At 36.6% G+C, this 18,193-nt stretch overlaps 1 protein-coding gene and 1 long non-coding RNA gene across 18 annotated transcripts in view; both read right to left on the bottom strand.

Annotated features, from left to right (window-relative positions):
- The window catches only part of LOC105483581 (staufen double-stranded RNA binding protein 2), a 332,549-nt gene that overhangs the window by 240,611 nt on the left and 73,745 nt on the right, over positions 1-18,193 (bottom strand). For 15 of the 17 annotated variants that reach the window (XM_071068098.1, XM_071068096.1, XM_071068101.1 and 12 more), the window contains one exon: positions 14,627-14,762. The exons of the other annotated variants lie outside the window; for them this stretch is intronic. In XM_071068098.1, coding sequence (XP_070924199.1) covers positions 14,627-14,762 — 136 coding nt within the window. The remainder of the gene's footprint in view (positions 1-14,626; positions 14,763-18,193) is intronic. 17 annotated transcript variants of the gene reach the window in all.
- On the bottom strand, positions 4,151-14,620 carry LOC139355826 (uncharacterized). The gene is made up of 2 exons (XR_011606948.1): positions 11,760-14,620; positions 4,151-11,584 (listed from the first exon to the last, which is right to left on the bottom strand). It is a non-coding gene; the product is annotated as an uncharacterized lncRNA (long non-coding RNA).

Here is an 18,193-nt window from a genome sequence, read left to right as displayed (position 1 = left end):
TAATCCCAGCTACTCGGGAAGCTGAGGCACAAGAATCGCTTGAACCCAGGAGGCGGAGGTTGTAGTGAGCCAAGACTGCACCACTGCACTCCAGCCTGGTGACAGAGCAAGACTCCATCTCAAAACAAAAACAAAAACAATTTAAAAGGTACAATAGTCACACTCAGTAACATGGGGTTTTAAGAAGTATCTTGGGGGGCTAGGCACGGTGGCTCACACCTTTATTCCCAGCACTTTTGGAGGCCGAGGTGGGCAAATCACCTGATGTCAGGAGTTTGAGACCAGCCTGACCAACGTGGTAAAACCCCGTCGCTACTAAAAAAAAATAAAAATTAGCCGGGTGTGGTGGCCCATGCCTGTAGTCCCAGCCACTCGGGAGGATGAGGCATGAGAATCTCTTGAACCCAGTTAGGGGAGGTTGCAGTGAGCAAAGATCGTGCTACTGCACTCCAGCCTGGATGACAAAGCAAGACTCCATCTCAATTTTAAAAAAAAAAATTACCTTGGGAAGTTCACCACCATTTATCATAATGTTTCTATGAGAAAATACATTCTAAGTTTCCAGTAACCAACATAAAAACAAAGTTTGGAACATGGCCTATTTGATGATCACCCAAAATCTTACCCAGAATTTATTAGATACAATATTACATTTCCAAGAAATTATGTTATTGCAGAAACTTCTATAAACATGTAACATAAACCCTCATTAATAGTCAAAGCAAATTTGTTTTAAAAACCATACTTAGGCTGGGCATGGTGGCTCATGCCTGTAATCCCAGCACTTTGGGAGCCCGAGGCGGGTGAGTCACAAGGTCAGGAGTTTAAGACCAGCCTGGCCAACATGGTGAAACCCCGTCTCTACTAAAAATGCAAAAATTAGCTGGGCATGGTGGCACGTGCCTGTAGTCCCGGCTACTCCAGAGGCTGAGGCAGAAGAATCGCTTGAACCCAGGAGGCGGAGGTTGCAGTGAGATGAGATCAAGCCACTCTACTCCAGCCTGGGTGACAGAGCGAAACTCCATCTCAAAAAAAAAAAAAACAGCAACGAAAAAAAAACAACCATACTTAAATTTCTTTCTAAATCCAATGGACACTAAAACTTCACAAAACCTTTACTGAAAATCAGTATTTGAAGAAAATGCATAAAAAGTGATTGAGTATTAAGGAGAAACAGCTGGTGGGTAACATTGTTTTTTGATGTATAAAGGAACCCTCCAAAACAAAGCAGAAAAAAAAACTTCAAAAATTTCAAAATTTTTAGAGCAATGACTGGCAACCTATATAAATCTTTCAGAATTCTGAATACTGAAAGCCCACGTATTTATATGTCACATGACATATTAAAAAGAACTTCACAGCCAGGCTTAGTGGCTCACGCCTATAATCCCAGCACTTTGGGAGGCCGAGGCAGGTGGATCACCTGAGGTGGGGAGTTCAAGACCAGCCTGACCAACATGGAGAAACCTGTCTCTACTAAAAATACAAAATTAGTCTGGTGTGGTGGCGCATGCCTATTGTCCCAGCTATTCAAGAGGCTGAGGCAGGAGAATTGCTTGAACCCGGGAGGTGAAGGTTGCAGTGAGCTAAGATCGTGTCATTGCACTCCAGCCTGGGCGACACAGCGAGACACCGGCTCGGGAAAAAAAAAAAAATTGTATTTAACACACACACAGGTATTTTACACAGTCTCTAATCCAAAATTAAGTGGTGATCCCTGGGCCTGCCTGGCTGCCTCTAAAAGCAGAACAAAGGAGCATGGAGTCCTGAGTTCTATCATGGTAAATGTATTACCAAGTTATTAGTACTTGAATACTAACTCTGTGGCAAGAAAACAGACTAGATATTCCTTGGGAATGAACGTTAAGAAAGCTGAAAGACCAAAGATAAAATGAATGGCTATCAAGCTAGACAAGGCAGAAGAGGTATGTGTATAAAATGCTGCATATAATTACACAAAGGCCACAGATTTTCCAAAGCTCACGTTTAAATCCTAACTTAATGACTCCTTATATAAATGCACAGTTTTCTAAGGGAGAAATGATTCTCTGGGTTACAGTGGCAGTATTATTCCAGGGTCAACTAAATTTTAACACGGGCCAAAAATATTCATATGTAATAGAGAATCAGCCATTCCTTCTATAAAGCGTATACCCAGAAATAATAACAGAATCACCGCCTGATTTTATTAATTTTTTTAATTAAGCAGACGTAAATTCTTTTAAATTTCCCACAGTAACAACGTCCAGTACAAATATACTGATATTTAGATTAAAGGAACTCAAAACACTACGGTAAAGTAAGGTAAAGGGCCATGCATGGTCACTGAATTACTTTATTAAAACCTGAAAACAATACTGTAAGGAAGCATTATTTATCCTCCTAACTTACAGGTGAGTTAACTGAGAATTAGAAGTTGAATAACCTGCTCAAATCCACACAGCTATGATTCCAACTCCAGAGTTTGTACTTGTAATGAAACAAGTTAAAATGCAATAAAGGCTAACAATTATAACAACAATTAGTGCACAAAGGCAGAAGCTAAGCACCTGAACCAGCCTATCATTCTGTCCTCAAACACCCTATAAGGTAAATATTATTTTAGCCTCTAGAAGAACATTTACAATGTTTTTGGCCAAATGCTTCAGAAGCAAAAATCTGGCGCTTTCTTATAAATATTTTTAGCCTCAAAGAAAATGGAGGATTACAAAATGTATTCTTTAAATCAATGTTATTGAGGTAAAATTTACATTTAATGAAATGTGCCTATTTTAGGCTCATAGTTGGATGAATTTTGACATATACTCATATTAACAATCACCAAAATGAAAATACAGAACATTTCTATCACTCCCAAAAGTTTCCTTGTATAGGAAATTCCCACCCCCCAAATCTAGGCAATCAAAGAACGTCCTTCTGTCACTATGGATTAGTTTTGCCTATTCTAGAATTCCACAAAAATAGAATCTTACAGTATCTACACTATGTATCTGTCCTGTCTTCTTTTGCTCAGCATAGTTTCTGAGATTCATGCATATCATTGGATGAATCACAAGTTTTGCTGCTGAATAGTATTCCAAGTCATTGTTATGTTACAGTGTAACCATTTACCTAGTGGTAGGTATTTGGGTTGTTTCCAATTTGGGGCTATTATAAAGAAAAATGCTACAAACATTCATGTACAAGCCTTTGAATGGCCATATATTTTCATTTATCTTAGGTAAATACCACATGGAATTTGCTGGGTGGTAAGATAAGTACTACATGCTTAACTTCATAAGAACCGAATAAACTCTGACAAGGTGCCTGTACCATTTTATATCCCATCCCCAGCAGCAATGTATGAGACTTCCAGTTGCCCCACCATGACACTAGGTGTTGTCAGTCTTTTTAAACTTTAGCTATGGTTTTAATTTGCATTTCCCTGATGACTAATCACTTTGAGCATCTCTTCATGTGTTTATTAGCCATTCTTATCTCTTCTTTATTGTCTATTCAAAAATATTGTCCAGTTTTGTCTTATTAATGAGTTGGAGGTATTCCTTTATATATTCTGAAGTCCTCTTTCAAATATATGTATTACAAATGTTTCCTTCTAATACATGTCTTGCTTTTTCATTTTGTAAAGTGTCTTTCAAGTACCAGAAGTTTACATTTTGATGACATGTAATTTCTCAATTTTTGCATGATCCATGCTTTTTGTGTTCTAAGAAATCTTTGTTTATTTCCAAAGTAGCAAAGTATTTTCTTCCGGAAATTTCACTTTAACTTTTACATATAGGTCTAAGGCCCATTTCTGATTTATTTTTGTCTATGATGTGAAGTCAAGGTTCAGGTTTTTTTGTTTTTGTTTTTGTTTGTTTTTTAGATGAAGTTTCACTCCTGTTGCTAGGCTGGAGTGCAATGGCGCAATCTCAGCTCACCACAACCTCCGCCTCCCGGGTTCAAGCAATTCTTCTGCCTCAGCCTCCCGAGTAGCTGGCGTTACAGGCATGCGCCACCATGCCAAGCTAATTTTGTACTTTTAGTAGAGACAGGGTGTCTCCATGTTGGTTAGGATGGTCTCGAACTCCCGACCTCAGGTGATCCACCTGCCTTGGCCTCCCAAAGTGCTGTGATTACAGGCATGAGCCACTGCGCCCGGCCCAGGTTCTTTTTTTTTTTTCTGTCTGAAAGGTCAATTATTTTACTATTATTTGTTGGAAAGAGTATCCTTTCCCCATTAGCACCTTCACTGGAATCAATTTTGAAAAAATTAAATGACCGTATGTGGACTGATCTATTTCTTGCTTCCATATTCCAGAGATCAGCAAACTTCTGTAAACGGCCAGATATAAAATATTTTGGGCTTTGCAGGCCATATGATCTATCACATCTATTTGACTCTGCTGTTGTAACACCAAAGCAGACTATAAATAAGCAAGTACATACAATACATAAGCAAGTGACTGTGGCTGTGTTCCAATGAAACTTTACTGACACACACTAAAATTTCATTTAAATGTCATGTGTTATAAAATATCATCTTACTTTGATGTTTTTCCAACCATTTGCAAATGTAAAAAACATTACTTGGTTTGCAAGTCATACAAAAACAGACAAGCCAGATGTGACCCATGGGCTATAGTTTGCCAACTGCTATATTATTCTGTTCCACTGATCCATATATCTGTCCTTATGTCAATTTTCTGTTGTCTTGATTATTGTAGCTTTATAGCAAATCTTTAAGTCAGGTAGTGTGGGCCAGCCAATTTTGTTTTCTTTTCAAAATTGTTTTGGCTGCTGCAGGTCCTTTGCATCTCCAAATGTCAGCACTACCTTAATTTTATCAAAAAAAAAAAAAAAAAAAAACCCTACTATGATTTTGATTACAATTGCATTGCATCTCCACATTAACTTTGGGAGAACTGAAATCTTAAATAATAGAGTCTTCTTTAATTTAAGCAATATTTTATAGCCTTCAGTATACAAGTTGTGTACCTATTTTATTAAATTGATCTCTGAATATGATGTTTTCATGCTATTTAATTCCCCAACTGCTCATTACTATTTAGCAGAAATACCACTGATTTTTGTATGCTAACCTTGCAACTTGTGGCCTTACTAAACTCATTTTTTCAGTAGCTTCTCAGTAGTTTCGATTTAATATTTTCTACATGCAGAATCATGGTGTCTAAGACAACAGTTTTATATCTCCGATTCCAATATTCCCCCATCTGTTTCTTCTTACTGTTGCACTTGATAGAACTCAAGTATAACATGGGGTTCTTTGTTTTTTTTTTGAGGCGGGGTCTCACTGTGTTGCTGAGGCTGGAATGCAGTGGTGATCACAGCTCACTGAAGCCTTGACCTCCCAGGCCCAGGCAATCCTCCCACCTCACCCTCCCAAGTAGCTGGGACTACAGGCACACACCAACAGAGATGGGGTTTGGTCGTGTTGCCCAGGCTCGTCTCAAACTCCGGAGCTGAAGTAATCTGCCCGCCTTGACCTCCCAAAGTGCTGGGATTACAGGCATGAGCCATACCAGTCCTCAAGTATAATGTTGAACAGAAGTTATAACAGTGTGTATTACTGCCTTGTTCCTGATCTTACAAGTATTCAGTCTTTCACTATAGAGCATAATGTTACCTAGAGGTTGTTTGAAGAAGCCCTTTATCAAATTAAGAAAGTTCTCTTCTGTTCCTAGTTTGCTAGTCTACATCATTAATGAGCACTGACTTCTGTCAAATGCTTTTTCTGAACCTAATGAGATACTCATATGGTTATTCTCCTTTATTCTATTAATTGGGTTAATTACTTTGATTACTAAATACTAAACTCATCTTGCTTTCCTAGAATAAACTTCATTTAATCATAATGTTATTTAAATTTGGCTGAATTTAATTTGCTAATATTTTGCTACAATTTTTATCTGGCTGGGCATGGTGGCTCATGCCTGTAATCCCAGCACTTTGGGAGGACGAGGCGGGCAGATCATTTGAGGTCTGGAGGTCAAGACCAGACTGGGCAATATGCTGAAATCCTGCCTCTACTAAAAATGCAAAAAATTAGCCAGGTGTGGTGGCACGCACCTGTAGTCCCAGCTACTCAGGAAGATGAGGCACAAGAATCACGAACTCGGGAAGCAATGGTTGCAGTGAGCCAAGATCACGCCACTATACTCCAGCCTGGGCAACAGAGCAAGACTGTCTCGAAATAATAATAATAATAATAATTTTTATATCTGTGATCATGGGGGATACTGATCTTAAGTTCGCTCTTCCTCATCCTTGCTTTGGTAACTTGTTCAAATTTTCTTCTCTGGTTTATGAAAGTTTTAAAAAGACAATTTATTTTTAATGCGTCTTTGTTATGGGTTTAGGTTAATTTCTCCCAAATAAAAAGATCCTAATTTAACATTAATGTTAATAATTTAACACTATTTTAAAATATATAAGGATTTTTAAAAGTATCTTGCTGCCTATCTTTCAGTTCTACATCTATAAAGTGCTATCTACATGAAGTAGTATCAGTTTAAGAGTTCTAACACACATTCCATGTTAAAGCATATGACAAAAGAGAAAAGAATATATTCCCCAAACCAAGGGATGTGCTATACAAAAGGCAAAGTTCTATATCTATTGAAACAAATTGGGTTTTTCACCACCTTATGCTTACTTCATTTATCCAAGAGAATTTAATGTTGTATACTTGGATGACTTTTTCCTATTAGGTTGAACATATGAAACTGACATATTTGTAGGTCAAAGAAATGTCAAATATTGGCAGTTTCATATGGTTTAACCTCTAATTTAATGGCCTTGGAATAGTAACCAAAGTGAGCTCACCCAGTCTGCATGTTGTTTGATCAGTATACAAGCACCATCTGGTGGCAGAAACCAGAACTGTAGGTTTGTAACTGTTCGCATCACTGCTGGTACAAATCCAGTCATCCCTAGGTTTCTGTGGGGAATTGGTTTCAGGACCTTCATCCCTACCCCCTACAGCTACCAAAATCCACGGTTGCTCAAGACCCTGATATAAAAAGGTGTGGTAGTATTTGTGTATAACCTATGCACATCCTCCCATATACTTTCAATCATCTCTAGATTACTTATAATATCTAATACAATGTAAATGCTATGAAAATAGTAGTGACACTGCATTGTTTAGGAAATAATAACAAGAAAAAAAAAGTCTGTACATGTTCAATACAGGTGCAACCACCCTTTTTTTCCTGAATATTTTCAATCCACAATTGGCTGGATCCACGAATGCTGAGCCCATGGATACAGAACCCAGGGATACAAGGGGACAACTGAATATTCAACATCAACTGTTCTACTTTCCAATATGCTTTTTAAGAGGGCATTACAAATGAGTGAAAAATCTTATATTCAAAGTTTGAATGACCTCAGAATTTTAAATAGCACACCAACATCACAATACTTAGCAACAAATCATCAGCCCATATAACATAAACTGAAATATAATATACAAGCTGTTTTCATAAATCAGAATCTTGGCTATTAATTTTACTGATAATTAACATAATGCAATAAAGTCCATTTGGGTGCTTCAAAAGTTTCTTTCACCCTATCGAATTTCCACTGATAACAATCACTATCTGTAAAATTATTTCCATGTCTCACAGATTTATTTCACAGAGGTATAAGGAAAAACCAAGAAGCCTTAAGTAAGTGTCTAACTCTGGCCATAGAAACAAGTAACTTTTAGGCAAAATAGTCCAAATTATTTTATTCTTGTTTAACTTGCTATGACTCAACATATGTTAAAAGAAAATAACTTGACCAACCTAGCTATAAGAAATTGGACCAAGAACTGGATACACTAGCAAAAGGCAACCTTGACACAAAATATACTAAACACATCTAATGAAGGTGTATACCATAAAATTGTTCCAAACTGAGTGTTAACAAATAAACAAACTCTTTGGGGAAGAAAGGATACATCTTCAATGAACAAAGAGCCGATGGGTCACTCAAACTTGGGTTGAATCCTAAACTGCCATTTTCTTAAGATATATTACACAAACCTATTCTGAAAGCTCTAGATGTTCTACTACCTCTTGCCACATCTACTTCCAACAAGTCTTCAAAATTAAAGATAATCTTTGCTACCCTTCATCGTGGCCATAAAGAGTGATAAAATGACTCCTAAATACTTCATAGGCAATTTAAATGCAACATAGTGTAAATTAAACTCTTCATCTTTCCAAAAACCTGCCCCAACTACTCTTGTGGTGAACAGTATTACTAGTCATCCAAATATCTGAGGTTATCCTTAATGCCCCAAATGCAATCAAGTCTACCTTCTAAATATCTATAGACACTGTCCCTTCCTCTCCATCTTTACTACTCCAGGCCTGCATCACATTATGCCTGAATTACCACAACATCTTTGTAATTCTTTATCCCTTCAAGTTTCAACCAGTCCAACCTACTTTCCACATACTGCCAAAGCAATATTCCTAAAACATATATCCAATTATTTTATCCCTCAGCTTAAAATCCTTCAATGGCTCCCAATCACCTTCAGAATAAAATCCAAACCACGTGGCATGGGCACTTCAGGACATTCAAATCGGGCCCTGCCTAGACTTCACTCTTCTCATTCCAGACTTACCAAACTGCTTGTAAGTCCATGAATGAACTAAACTTCTCAGGATTCCTAGCCTTTGTTCCCAAAATCTATATTACTTTTCCTTGCCCTCCTCACCTGGCTAAATCCTAGTTAACCTTAAAGATTCAGTTCATTCCTCCTGGAAGGCTTCTTTGGTGCCCCAATCCGGGTGGGGTGCTTAGTTCCTTCCTAATGCTTCCATAGCACCATCAGGGCACATCTATCATTCTTTCTTTTGTTTTCCTCTTCTACTAAACTTAGTCTATTAGACTGCCTGTCTTTCCTCAAAGTCTCTACTCAAACACAACATGTGGCAATGAGTAGGCATGCAATAAATGTCTGCTGAATGAAGATCACCTCACGGAAGTCCTTCATTTGCTATTACTATCTCTGTTTTGCAAATGAGGAAATTAATGGAGGTCCAGAGCCTTGTGCAAGATCACTTAACTAAAAGCATCAGAACTAGGAACTGAACCAAATGTTCTGACTAATGGAAATAATTTTCTCTCAAAATCTTTGCTTTTGAGGAACCACTCCATAAAATAATTGTACCCTGCAGAGTGGTTAGGATGGGGCTAACCTGTTTCTCCAGGTTGGACATATAACCCAGGCTTGGCTAAAGTAAAGTATCTCCCTACCCCCAACCGAGTTTGAATGAGTAATTCCAGGATGGACAGTTTACTCCAAAGTGTCTGGGGGGACTTTTCTAATGACTATCAAAAAAAAAAAAAACAGAAACCAAAAACTGCACCTTCTTCAGTACAAGTCTACAGACTATATAGTGTATGAAGTACAGCAAATGGGAATCGGCTTATTTGAAAACAATGTAGAGAAAAAAAGAAACAAGAACTAGAAAGAGAGAAATAGAAAATGAGGAAGAACAACACTAAAGTCCTACATCCAACCATGCCTGAATATCTCCCCAAGAGATATCCCAGTTACGGAGGTCAAAAATTCCCATTTTCACATAACCTAGTTTGAGTTGTGGCCCTTTGGAAATCTGCACCAGCAGATCAAGGGGCCACTTGACCTGCTGGTCTGTCATTCTGGTCATTTGCCAAGCAATAATACTTTTTTCATCTGTGAATATACAAAATTGAAAAATTGTCTAATTTCAGCCATTCTATTTCTCTACTGTACATAAATGTTATAAGAAAGATGGGAGAACAAAAGCACAAAGTGTTCTCCAAACTTTACCTTGTCTTTGTCAAATGAATTTTGATATGTTTTCTGCTTTATAATATATCTGTTAGTGAAAAGTACCTCAAATGATAAAGAAAAATACATAACCGGCTGTAATTATTGTAAAACATCTTGGGCATAATAAAAGGAGACAGGTACTTCAGAATCCAAGTTGTATCTACAGAGTTTGCTCATGGATAAATGCTTTTTTCTCCACTCGTCATTAAAAAAAGAAAAATTCAGTTCTACTTAGGCCTTTGAATGAGTTCAAGTGGAGAAACCGCATCAGTGAAGAAGACGGGGAAAAACAGCATTGGTAATACCTAATTTTGCTTAATGTTACTTTAAGTAGAAAATAAAAGGACCTTTTCAAAAATCCCTCTAAATGATACCTGTTTCTTGGACTTCACCTTTCATTCCCTGCCTTAAGAAGCTAATGATTAATCTGGGTTCTGACAAGGAGAAGAGCGTCTCCTTGGATCTTTGGCTCCAGAGTCCCCGTAATCCAATCAAGTGTTGTCATCTATAAATTAAGGTCATATGAGAAATCATGGTTTAACAGCCTACTGAGTAACGGTTAGGTCTGCACTTTTGTGAACAGAAAGAGCTTTTCAGTTGAAACATGGCTTGGTAGCTTACTAGTACTTTCTGATATTCTTTTTACCCTTTTTTGTGATCTGCAGAAAATCATAAAGACACTCCAAAAAATTGAAGGGAAAGTCCACATTATCTATTCATGGAATGGCCTAAGGCACGCCCGTTATTTATTACTTTGGAGAAGTCATAAATAAAATTACTGTACCCCTCAGACAACCATAAGAATTAGATCTTGGAACTAGAAACTGCCAACAAAGAAAAAATGCCAACATTCTTAACAGAAAATCTAGAAAAGAAAAAAAAGAAAATCAAAACCACATGATCCCTGTCTAATTTCACATACTAACTCCTCTCTCCCTTGGTTCACTCTGATCAAGCCACACTAGCCTCTTGAGGTCATGCCAGGCATACTCCTACTGCAGGGGCTTTGTACTTGCTATTTCTTGAGCCTGGAATACTTTCCCTTTCTCTCTCTCTCTCTCAGAATTCACACTGCTTTTTCTCTCTCTTCCTTTGAGGTCTTTATCAAAAGCAACCTTCTCAGTGACTAACCACTTCTTATTGACTGACTACCTCCCCTACAAGAACATGAGCTCCATAAGGACAGGGATTAGTGTCTGACTTTTCATTGCTTTAGCACCAGACTTTTTAAAAGTAATAGATTTAGAAGTAATAAAAGTAGTTTATTTCCATTTAAAAGTAATAAATTCACTAGTCAGAACTGTAGCAAAATTTCAACAAAGGACCACAGATATCAAATACAACAAATATAAAGATGTAATACTCTCATAAATCTATTTACTAGAGTACATTAGCAATAAAATAAGTATACAATAGCCGAAGTGTTCCTTACTCAGGTGACTAAAGATATCTATTGTGCTGAAGTGGGCAACTAGCTTTATTTATTTACATTGGGGAACCTCAGACTGAACATAAAGGCAATGGGTATATTATACAGAGAAAGAGAAAATAAAACAACTACAAGAGAAATGTGTGGTCCTTTGTGCCTCCTATATGGTATGGACACTGAGCTGAGGGCTGGGAAGCCTGCCATTGGATGCATCACAATTAGAAGCAGAGATGTTACAGGAGAGAATGAAATATACCAAAGAAGCCAAGAAAAGCTGGGGGTTTAGGCCAGTTAGCAAGGAGAAGATGGTAGATACACTCTGGAAGCATTACCTGAGGGAGAAAAAACGCACTAGACACCACCAACTGCAAGTTTCCATGCCTGGTGGACAAAGGACATGACCACAAAGAAGAGAGGAACTAAAGGACAACACAAGATGCCTCTACAGAGGTGAGGTATACAGGTGCCTCTCACTTCCTAGCATACAGAAAGCTCCCCCAGGCATACCTGAGAGGAAAAGGGAAGGGCAGAAGTCCAATACAGTGTGCAAATTCTTCTTAGATAACCTAAACAATATTTAAAGGAACTATTTACAATTGAGTAGGACTAAGTTTTAAACGGATACAATTAAAGCTAATTTTTCCCCTAGCAAGCAAGAAACCAAAAAGTATCAGATTATTTATGGACTCAATAAATATTTTCTCTACATACCTACGTTATATCAGTAAATACACAAAACCATAACAAAAGCATCAGCAAATATCTGATCAAATGTAGGAAAGAATTTCTGAGGCATAAAAGAAGTGAGAGAAATAAAGAAAAAACAACAGATTAGACCACATAAAATTTTAAAACTATAGGATATTAAAAACAAATACACAATTAAAAGCCAAATTTTTTAAAGTAGGAAAATTACAACAAATAAAATAGACTGAAGGTTAACATCCTCAATACATAAACATTTGAAAGCTGGTGAAGCAATGGAATAAAAATTAGCAATTAAAATAGACAAATCAAAAAGGATAAATAACTAACAAATATCTAAATAAAACTGTTCAGCCTCACTAGTAATCAATAAAATTGAATTTTAAAAACTACTACTTGATGGCCGGGTGCGGTGTCTCATGCCTACAATCCTAACACTTTGAGAGGCCAAAAGAGATGATTACTTGAGGTCAGGAGTTTGAGATCAGCCTTGCTAACATGGTAAAACCCCGTTTCTACTAAAAATACAAAAATTAGCCAGAAATCGCTTAAACCCAGGAGGCGGAGGTTGCAGTGAGCTGAGACCGGGCCGTGGCACTCCAGCCTGGGTGACAGAGTGAGACTTCATCTCAAAAAACAAACAAACAAACAAAAACTACTTTTTAACTATCAAAGAAGACAAAAACCTTTTTAACTCAGTGTTGTCAGAATAGAATAAGCATTCTCACATACTGTAAGAAATTAGTACGAACTTTAGTGCAATTGGGCAATGCTTTATTCTTTTTAAAGAATATTCCCCTTATAGTAATATAAGGAAGGAAATAATCAGTGACGTGAACAAAGATTTACATAATGATTATTTACTGCAGCAATCTTAACAAAAAAGGGGGCATGAGGCCGGGCGCGGTGGCTCACACCTGTAATCCCAGCACTTTGGGAGGCTGAGGTGGGAGGATCATGAGGTCAGGAGATCAAGACCATCCTGGTTAACATGGTGAAACCCTGTCTCTACTAAAAATACAAAAAATTAGCCAGGTGTGGTGGCGGGTGCCTGTAGTCCCAGCTACTCAGGAGGCTGAGGCAGGAGAATGGCGTAAACCTGGGAGGCAGAGCTTGCAGTGAGCCAAGATTGCGCCACTGCACTCCAGCCTGGGCGACAGAGCAAGACTCCGTCTCACACATACACACAAAAAAAGTGGGAGTGGGGGGGCCATGAACAACCTAGATAAAAAAATAGGCATACATTTATATAACTTATGAAGCCATATGAAGCATTATGTAGCCATCAAAAATATTTTATGCCAGGCACAGGGGCTAACGCCTGTAACCCCAGCACTTTGGAAGCCCGAGGCAGACAGATCACTTGAGGTCAGAAGTTCAAGACCAGCCTGGCCAACATAGTGAAACCCCATATCTACTAAAATACAAAAATCAGCCAGGCATGGTGGCATGTGCCTGTAATCCCAGTGGCTTGGGAGGCTGACACACAAGAATCACTTGAACCAGGGAGGCAGAAGGTGCAGTGAGCCAAGATCACACCACTGTACTCCAGCCTGGGTGACAGAGTGAGACTCTGTCTCAAAAAGAAAAAAGAAAAAAATTCTTAAATATTTGACAAATGGCCACTATATTAAGTGAAAAGAGAGTACTGTATTACATATACAAGATACACAAATTATGATATATCCATACAAAGTACACTATCCAGCAATAAAAAAGGGCAAAACCCAGATATAAGCGACATAGATGAATCCCAAAACAAGAAAATCATTATACAAAGTAAAAGAAGCCAGACGCACATAAATACTGTATAAGTCTAGTTATAAAAAGTTCATCAACAGGCAAAAACTAGTCGATGATAATAAAATAGTGATTATTTCTGGGAGAAGGGTGTGCCAAGGACAGAGGTCTGAGGAAACTCTCAGAGGTGATGGGAACATTCTGTCTCTTGATCTGAGTGGTGATCACATGAGGATATATGTATGTAAAAAGTCATCAAACAAAGTATAAATACATATATACACAAATAAAATAAAGTCATCAAGAGGTATACTTAAGATTTGTACATTTTACTGTATGTCTATCACACCTTCATAAAGTACTACAAAAATTGCATATAAAGGACAACTTCAACTTAGTTAAATATATTTAAATGCAAAGAAAAAAGAATGTAAAGTACATGAAAATATAAAAGGTAGCAAATTCTGGGATTACATTATTTACATTTTTTCTTTTTTCCCTATAAATTACAAACATTCATGTTCATTAATGTATTTAGACAAATCAAGAAAAAAACTGAGCTCTGCTTGGTAAATGAATGAGAAAGTCAACTGGGAAGTCAACACTATAAACTGTGAAATGACTTTAAGACTTGGTCTTCCCTGCAACAAATACAGGGCCTTCATGACACAATAAAAACTAGTTCCTTCAGATATTTTACGTTTGTAGGGGTAGGGGAAAAAAAAAAAAAAAAAAAAAAAACCTAGTTCCTGAAAACTGGGTTTTTTTAAAGTTATTACTTTAAATATTCCTTGTGAACCTGCTTTATCTAAATTCCATGCAAAATGCCCAAGGTCAATTAGATTTACAATGAAAATATTCTTTTGAGTTTGAGAAACTTTTACAACATGCATAATAATTAAGAACAAAACCAAAAAAGACATACAAACCTCTGATTGTACATGCCCCGAAAGTTGTAATTAGCTCTATAATTTGGGAATGGCTTTGGATCTAATGGCCTGTAGATGGCAGGCTCTCCCCTTTTCATAGCAAGCCCATTCAGTTCCACAGTTGGAGTTATACTGCCTGTTTAAAAAAAAAAAAACATTAAAGGCACACAAGTGAAATATCTTCACAATAAAACATGCAAGTTATATTTATACTACGCTTAATTACCATGGAAGAAGGTACGAACGGATGGACCACGTGTATGATTTTCTAAGGAACTGCATAAACAAAGTAAAAAAACAAGAATATTGCTTCTAATAAAATCTTGGGATTTTGCAATGTTTTCTGTACATTAATGACAACAAAATTGAGTGTGCAATCATTACTATTAAAACACAGTAAAAAGAAGATTCTTAGATTGCTAACCTTGAATATTTTTTAAAGTACTGAACTTCACCATTACTTACCCCAGAAAGCTTGCATGTATTTAATCATTAAAAACATCATCTTTGAATATTTTTATTTATACTTTGGTAATTAAATAAGCATTGGCAATAAAGCCATCAGTGGTTCTTGGACTTATCTAACGAAAAGAGTTTTTTGAATTTTTTCTATAACCAACAAAACAGAGTAAATATAAGCAATGTTTCCTGAAACGAAAATGTCATCGAATGTATTCCTAGCAAATATTAAAGATACATACAAGCAGCATTATCGATAAAAGCAAAAGACTGAAAACAACCTAAACAACCATCAATGCAGCAACAGTTATAAAAACGTCCATAGCATAAAACACTGAACAGCTATAAAGGAGAAAGACTACTACAACCTTGCGTTTTTTTTTTGTTTTTTTTTGTTTTTTTTACTTAATATACCTTAGAGGTTATACCTTAACAGTGTAGGGTATAATATTAAATGAAAAAAAGCAAGGTACCAAAGAGTGTGTGCTTTACATTATCTTTTGTCTAAGAAAGGTGAAAATGAAAATATAAATACGTATTTGCTTACTTGTTTTAATGATGTAGTACAATAGGAAGTAGACAAAACTACCTATAAAACAATTACCAAAAACTTCAAACCTGAATCTATATAGCCTCTAGGTTATCCATTTACAAGAAATACAGGGCATAGGCAAATAGGCCGTATACCACCACAAGTATACCATCAGCAAAACCATAGAAATTTTAAAGGACTAGTGACCTGGTTTCTTAAACAAATAATTGATGTAGAAAAATAAAGATGAAAAAGGATTCTATATCTTAAAAAATACTAAACAGATATTATCAAACAAATGTAATAAATAATCCTCATTTTAATCTTTATTTAAGTAAATGGATTATGAAAAAAGCGAGGTCAGACGTGCTGGCTCATGCCTATAATCCCAGCACTTTGGGAGGCTGCGTTAGGGGAAGGGGGCAAGGAGATCACCTGAGACTAGGAGTTTGAGGTTATAGTGAACTATGATCATAACACTGAACTCTAGCCTGACTGACTGAGCGAGACCTGTCTGTCTCTAAAAACATATTTTTTTTAATTTTAATGAGTCAATAAGAATAAAACTCAATTTTAATGAGTCAATAAAGAGTCAAAATATTTTATTTTATTTAAATAAAAGTCAATTTAAGGAGTCAACATTGAAAAAGTCATAAAATTTTTTAATTTTAATGAGTCAATCTGAACTCTAGATATTTTTTATTATTAAGGAGTTACTGTTTTGTTTGCTTGATATTGGGATTAGTTTTTTAAGAGTTATCTTAAAATTCAGTATGTATCTTTAAAGATACATTTACAGATGAAGTAATATATCTGAGATTTGCTTCAAAGTAATCCAGGGAGAGACAGAAGAGAAACAAGACTGGCCAGCTGCAGTGAGTTGATAATTGCTGAAGCTGGTGAGGGGTCCTAGGGACATTCACTATCTTATTCTCTTTACTTGTGTAAAATTTGAAAAATGCCATAATTTTTTTTAAAATGTAAAATTATGTCAAAATATTTTAAGTACCAAAAGCATATTTAGTAAAACATATGTATATATGTTCTAACAAATCATGCAGACGAATATAAAGCTTTTACAGGAAGTGAAATTCACTGTAAATTCTGTAATATTTCATTTGAATCATGACTTTGTACCACACATTTAAGATCCCATTCATTACATACAAAAATGGGTCCACTTATTGCACCAAAGAAACTGGGGTGGCATAAAGTACCAGCCAAGGGGAGGCAGAGACTGACACAAATGTAAGATTGGCATCCAGATTATAAGCAACCCATCAAGAGCCAACACATTGCCTATCTCATTTCTAAAGAATTAATGTGAAAGCACTGAAGAGTATAATATCAGTAATAAAATCAAGGTTAAGAAGAGGAAAAAGGGAAAAATAAAGCAAGAAAGAAGACAGCCGAGGAGGAAGAAAGAAGAATAGCAAAGTTAACCTAATGAATATTAAGTCCAATTAGTCCAAATCCCTAATTTAATATACATACTTAACAGCAAATGGAAGTCAAGCATAAAGAGACTCTCTGTTCTTTCTTTTTCTTTCTTTCTTACAGAATTTTACTGCAGGCTAAGTAAAATGCACAAATCTTAAGCATATAGCTCAATGAATTAGTACATATGTAAACACTTATGACTACTGTCAGATCAAGATATGAACATTTCCATCACCCAGAAGGTGCCTTCAGCCTCTTTCCAAGTCAATATCCACCTTCCCAGGTTACCCATTCTGACTTCAGGCATTACAGATTCGTTTGCCTCTTCTTCATATCTAAACATGTACCACTTTCCATCTTGCTTCTTTCACTCAACATAATTTTGTTTGCATATATTAGTATTTTAAGCTTTTTAAATCACTAAACAGGCCGGGTGCGGTGGCTCATGCCTGTAATCCCAGCACTTTGGGAGGCCAAGGCAGGTGGATCACGAGGTCAGGAGATCGAGACCATCCTGGCTAACACAGTGAAACCCCATCTCTACTAAAAAATACAAAAAATTAGCCAGGTGTGGTGGCGGGTGCCTGTAGTCCCAGCTACTCGGGAGGCTGAGGCAGAAGAATGGCGTGAATCTGGGAGGCGGAACTTGCAGTGAGCTAAGATTACGCCACTACACTCCAGCCTGGGCGACACAGCGAGACTTCATCTCAAAAAAAAAAAAAAAATCACTAAACAGTATTCTACCGAATGAAATACCACGATTTGTATTTTGCTGTTGATGGAACATTTGGGTGGTTTCTAGTTTGGAGCTATTATGTATAAAGCTACCTTGAACATTCTTTAATAAGTCTTTTAGTTTTAGATGAGGAAAAAAAAATAACAATAAAAAAATGCTGGGTCACAGAGTAGGTTTATGTTTAACTTTATTAGAAACTGCCTAACAGCTTTCCAAAGGTATTTTTAAAACGCCAGAGCTGTCTATGCCTTTAAAAGTTAAAATTTTAAATTTCATAAAGATTTCAGTTTAATAATTAACATGCTAATCTGTTGTCCAAGATTTATGTCACTTTGAATTCTACTTTGCAATAATCACACAGTCACAAATAGCATAAGATTCAAACGGGAAAAAATAAGAA

The sequence above is a fragment of the Macaca nemestrina genome, chromosome 8 (assembly GCF_043159975.1).
Source record: "Macaca nemestrina isolate mMacNem1 chromosome 8, mMacNem.hap1, whole genome shotgun sequence".
Taxonomy (NCBI): Eukaryota; Metazoa; Chordata; class Mammalia; order Primates; family Cercopithecidae; genus Macaca; species Macaca nemestrina.
Note: the sequence above shows the minus strand (reverse complement) of the source record. Positions and strands in the feature narration are given on the sequence as shown.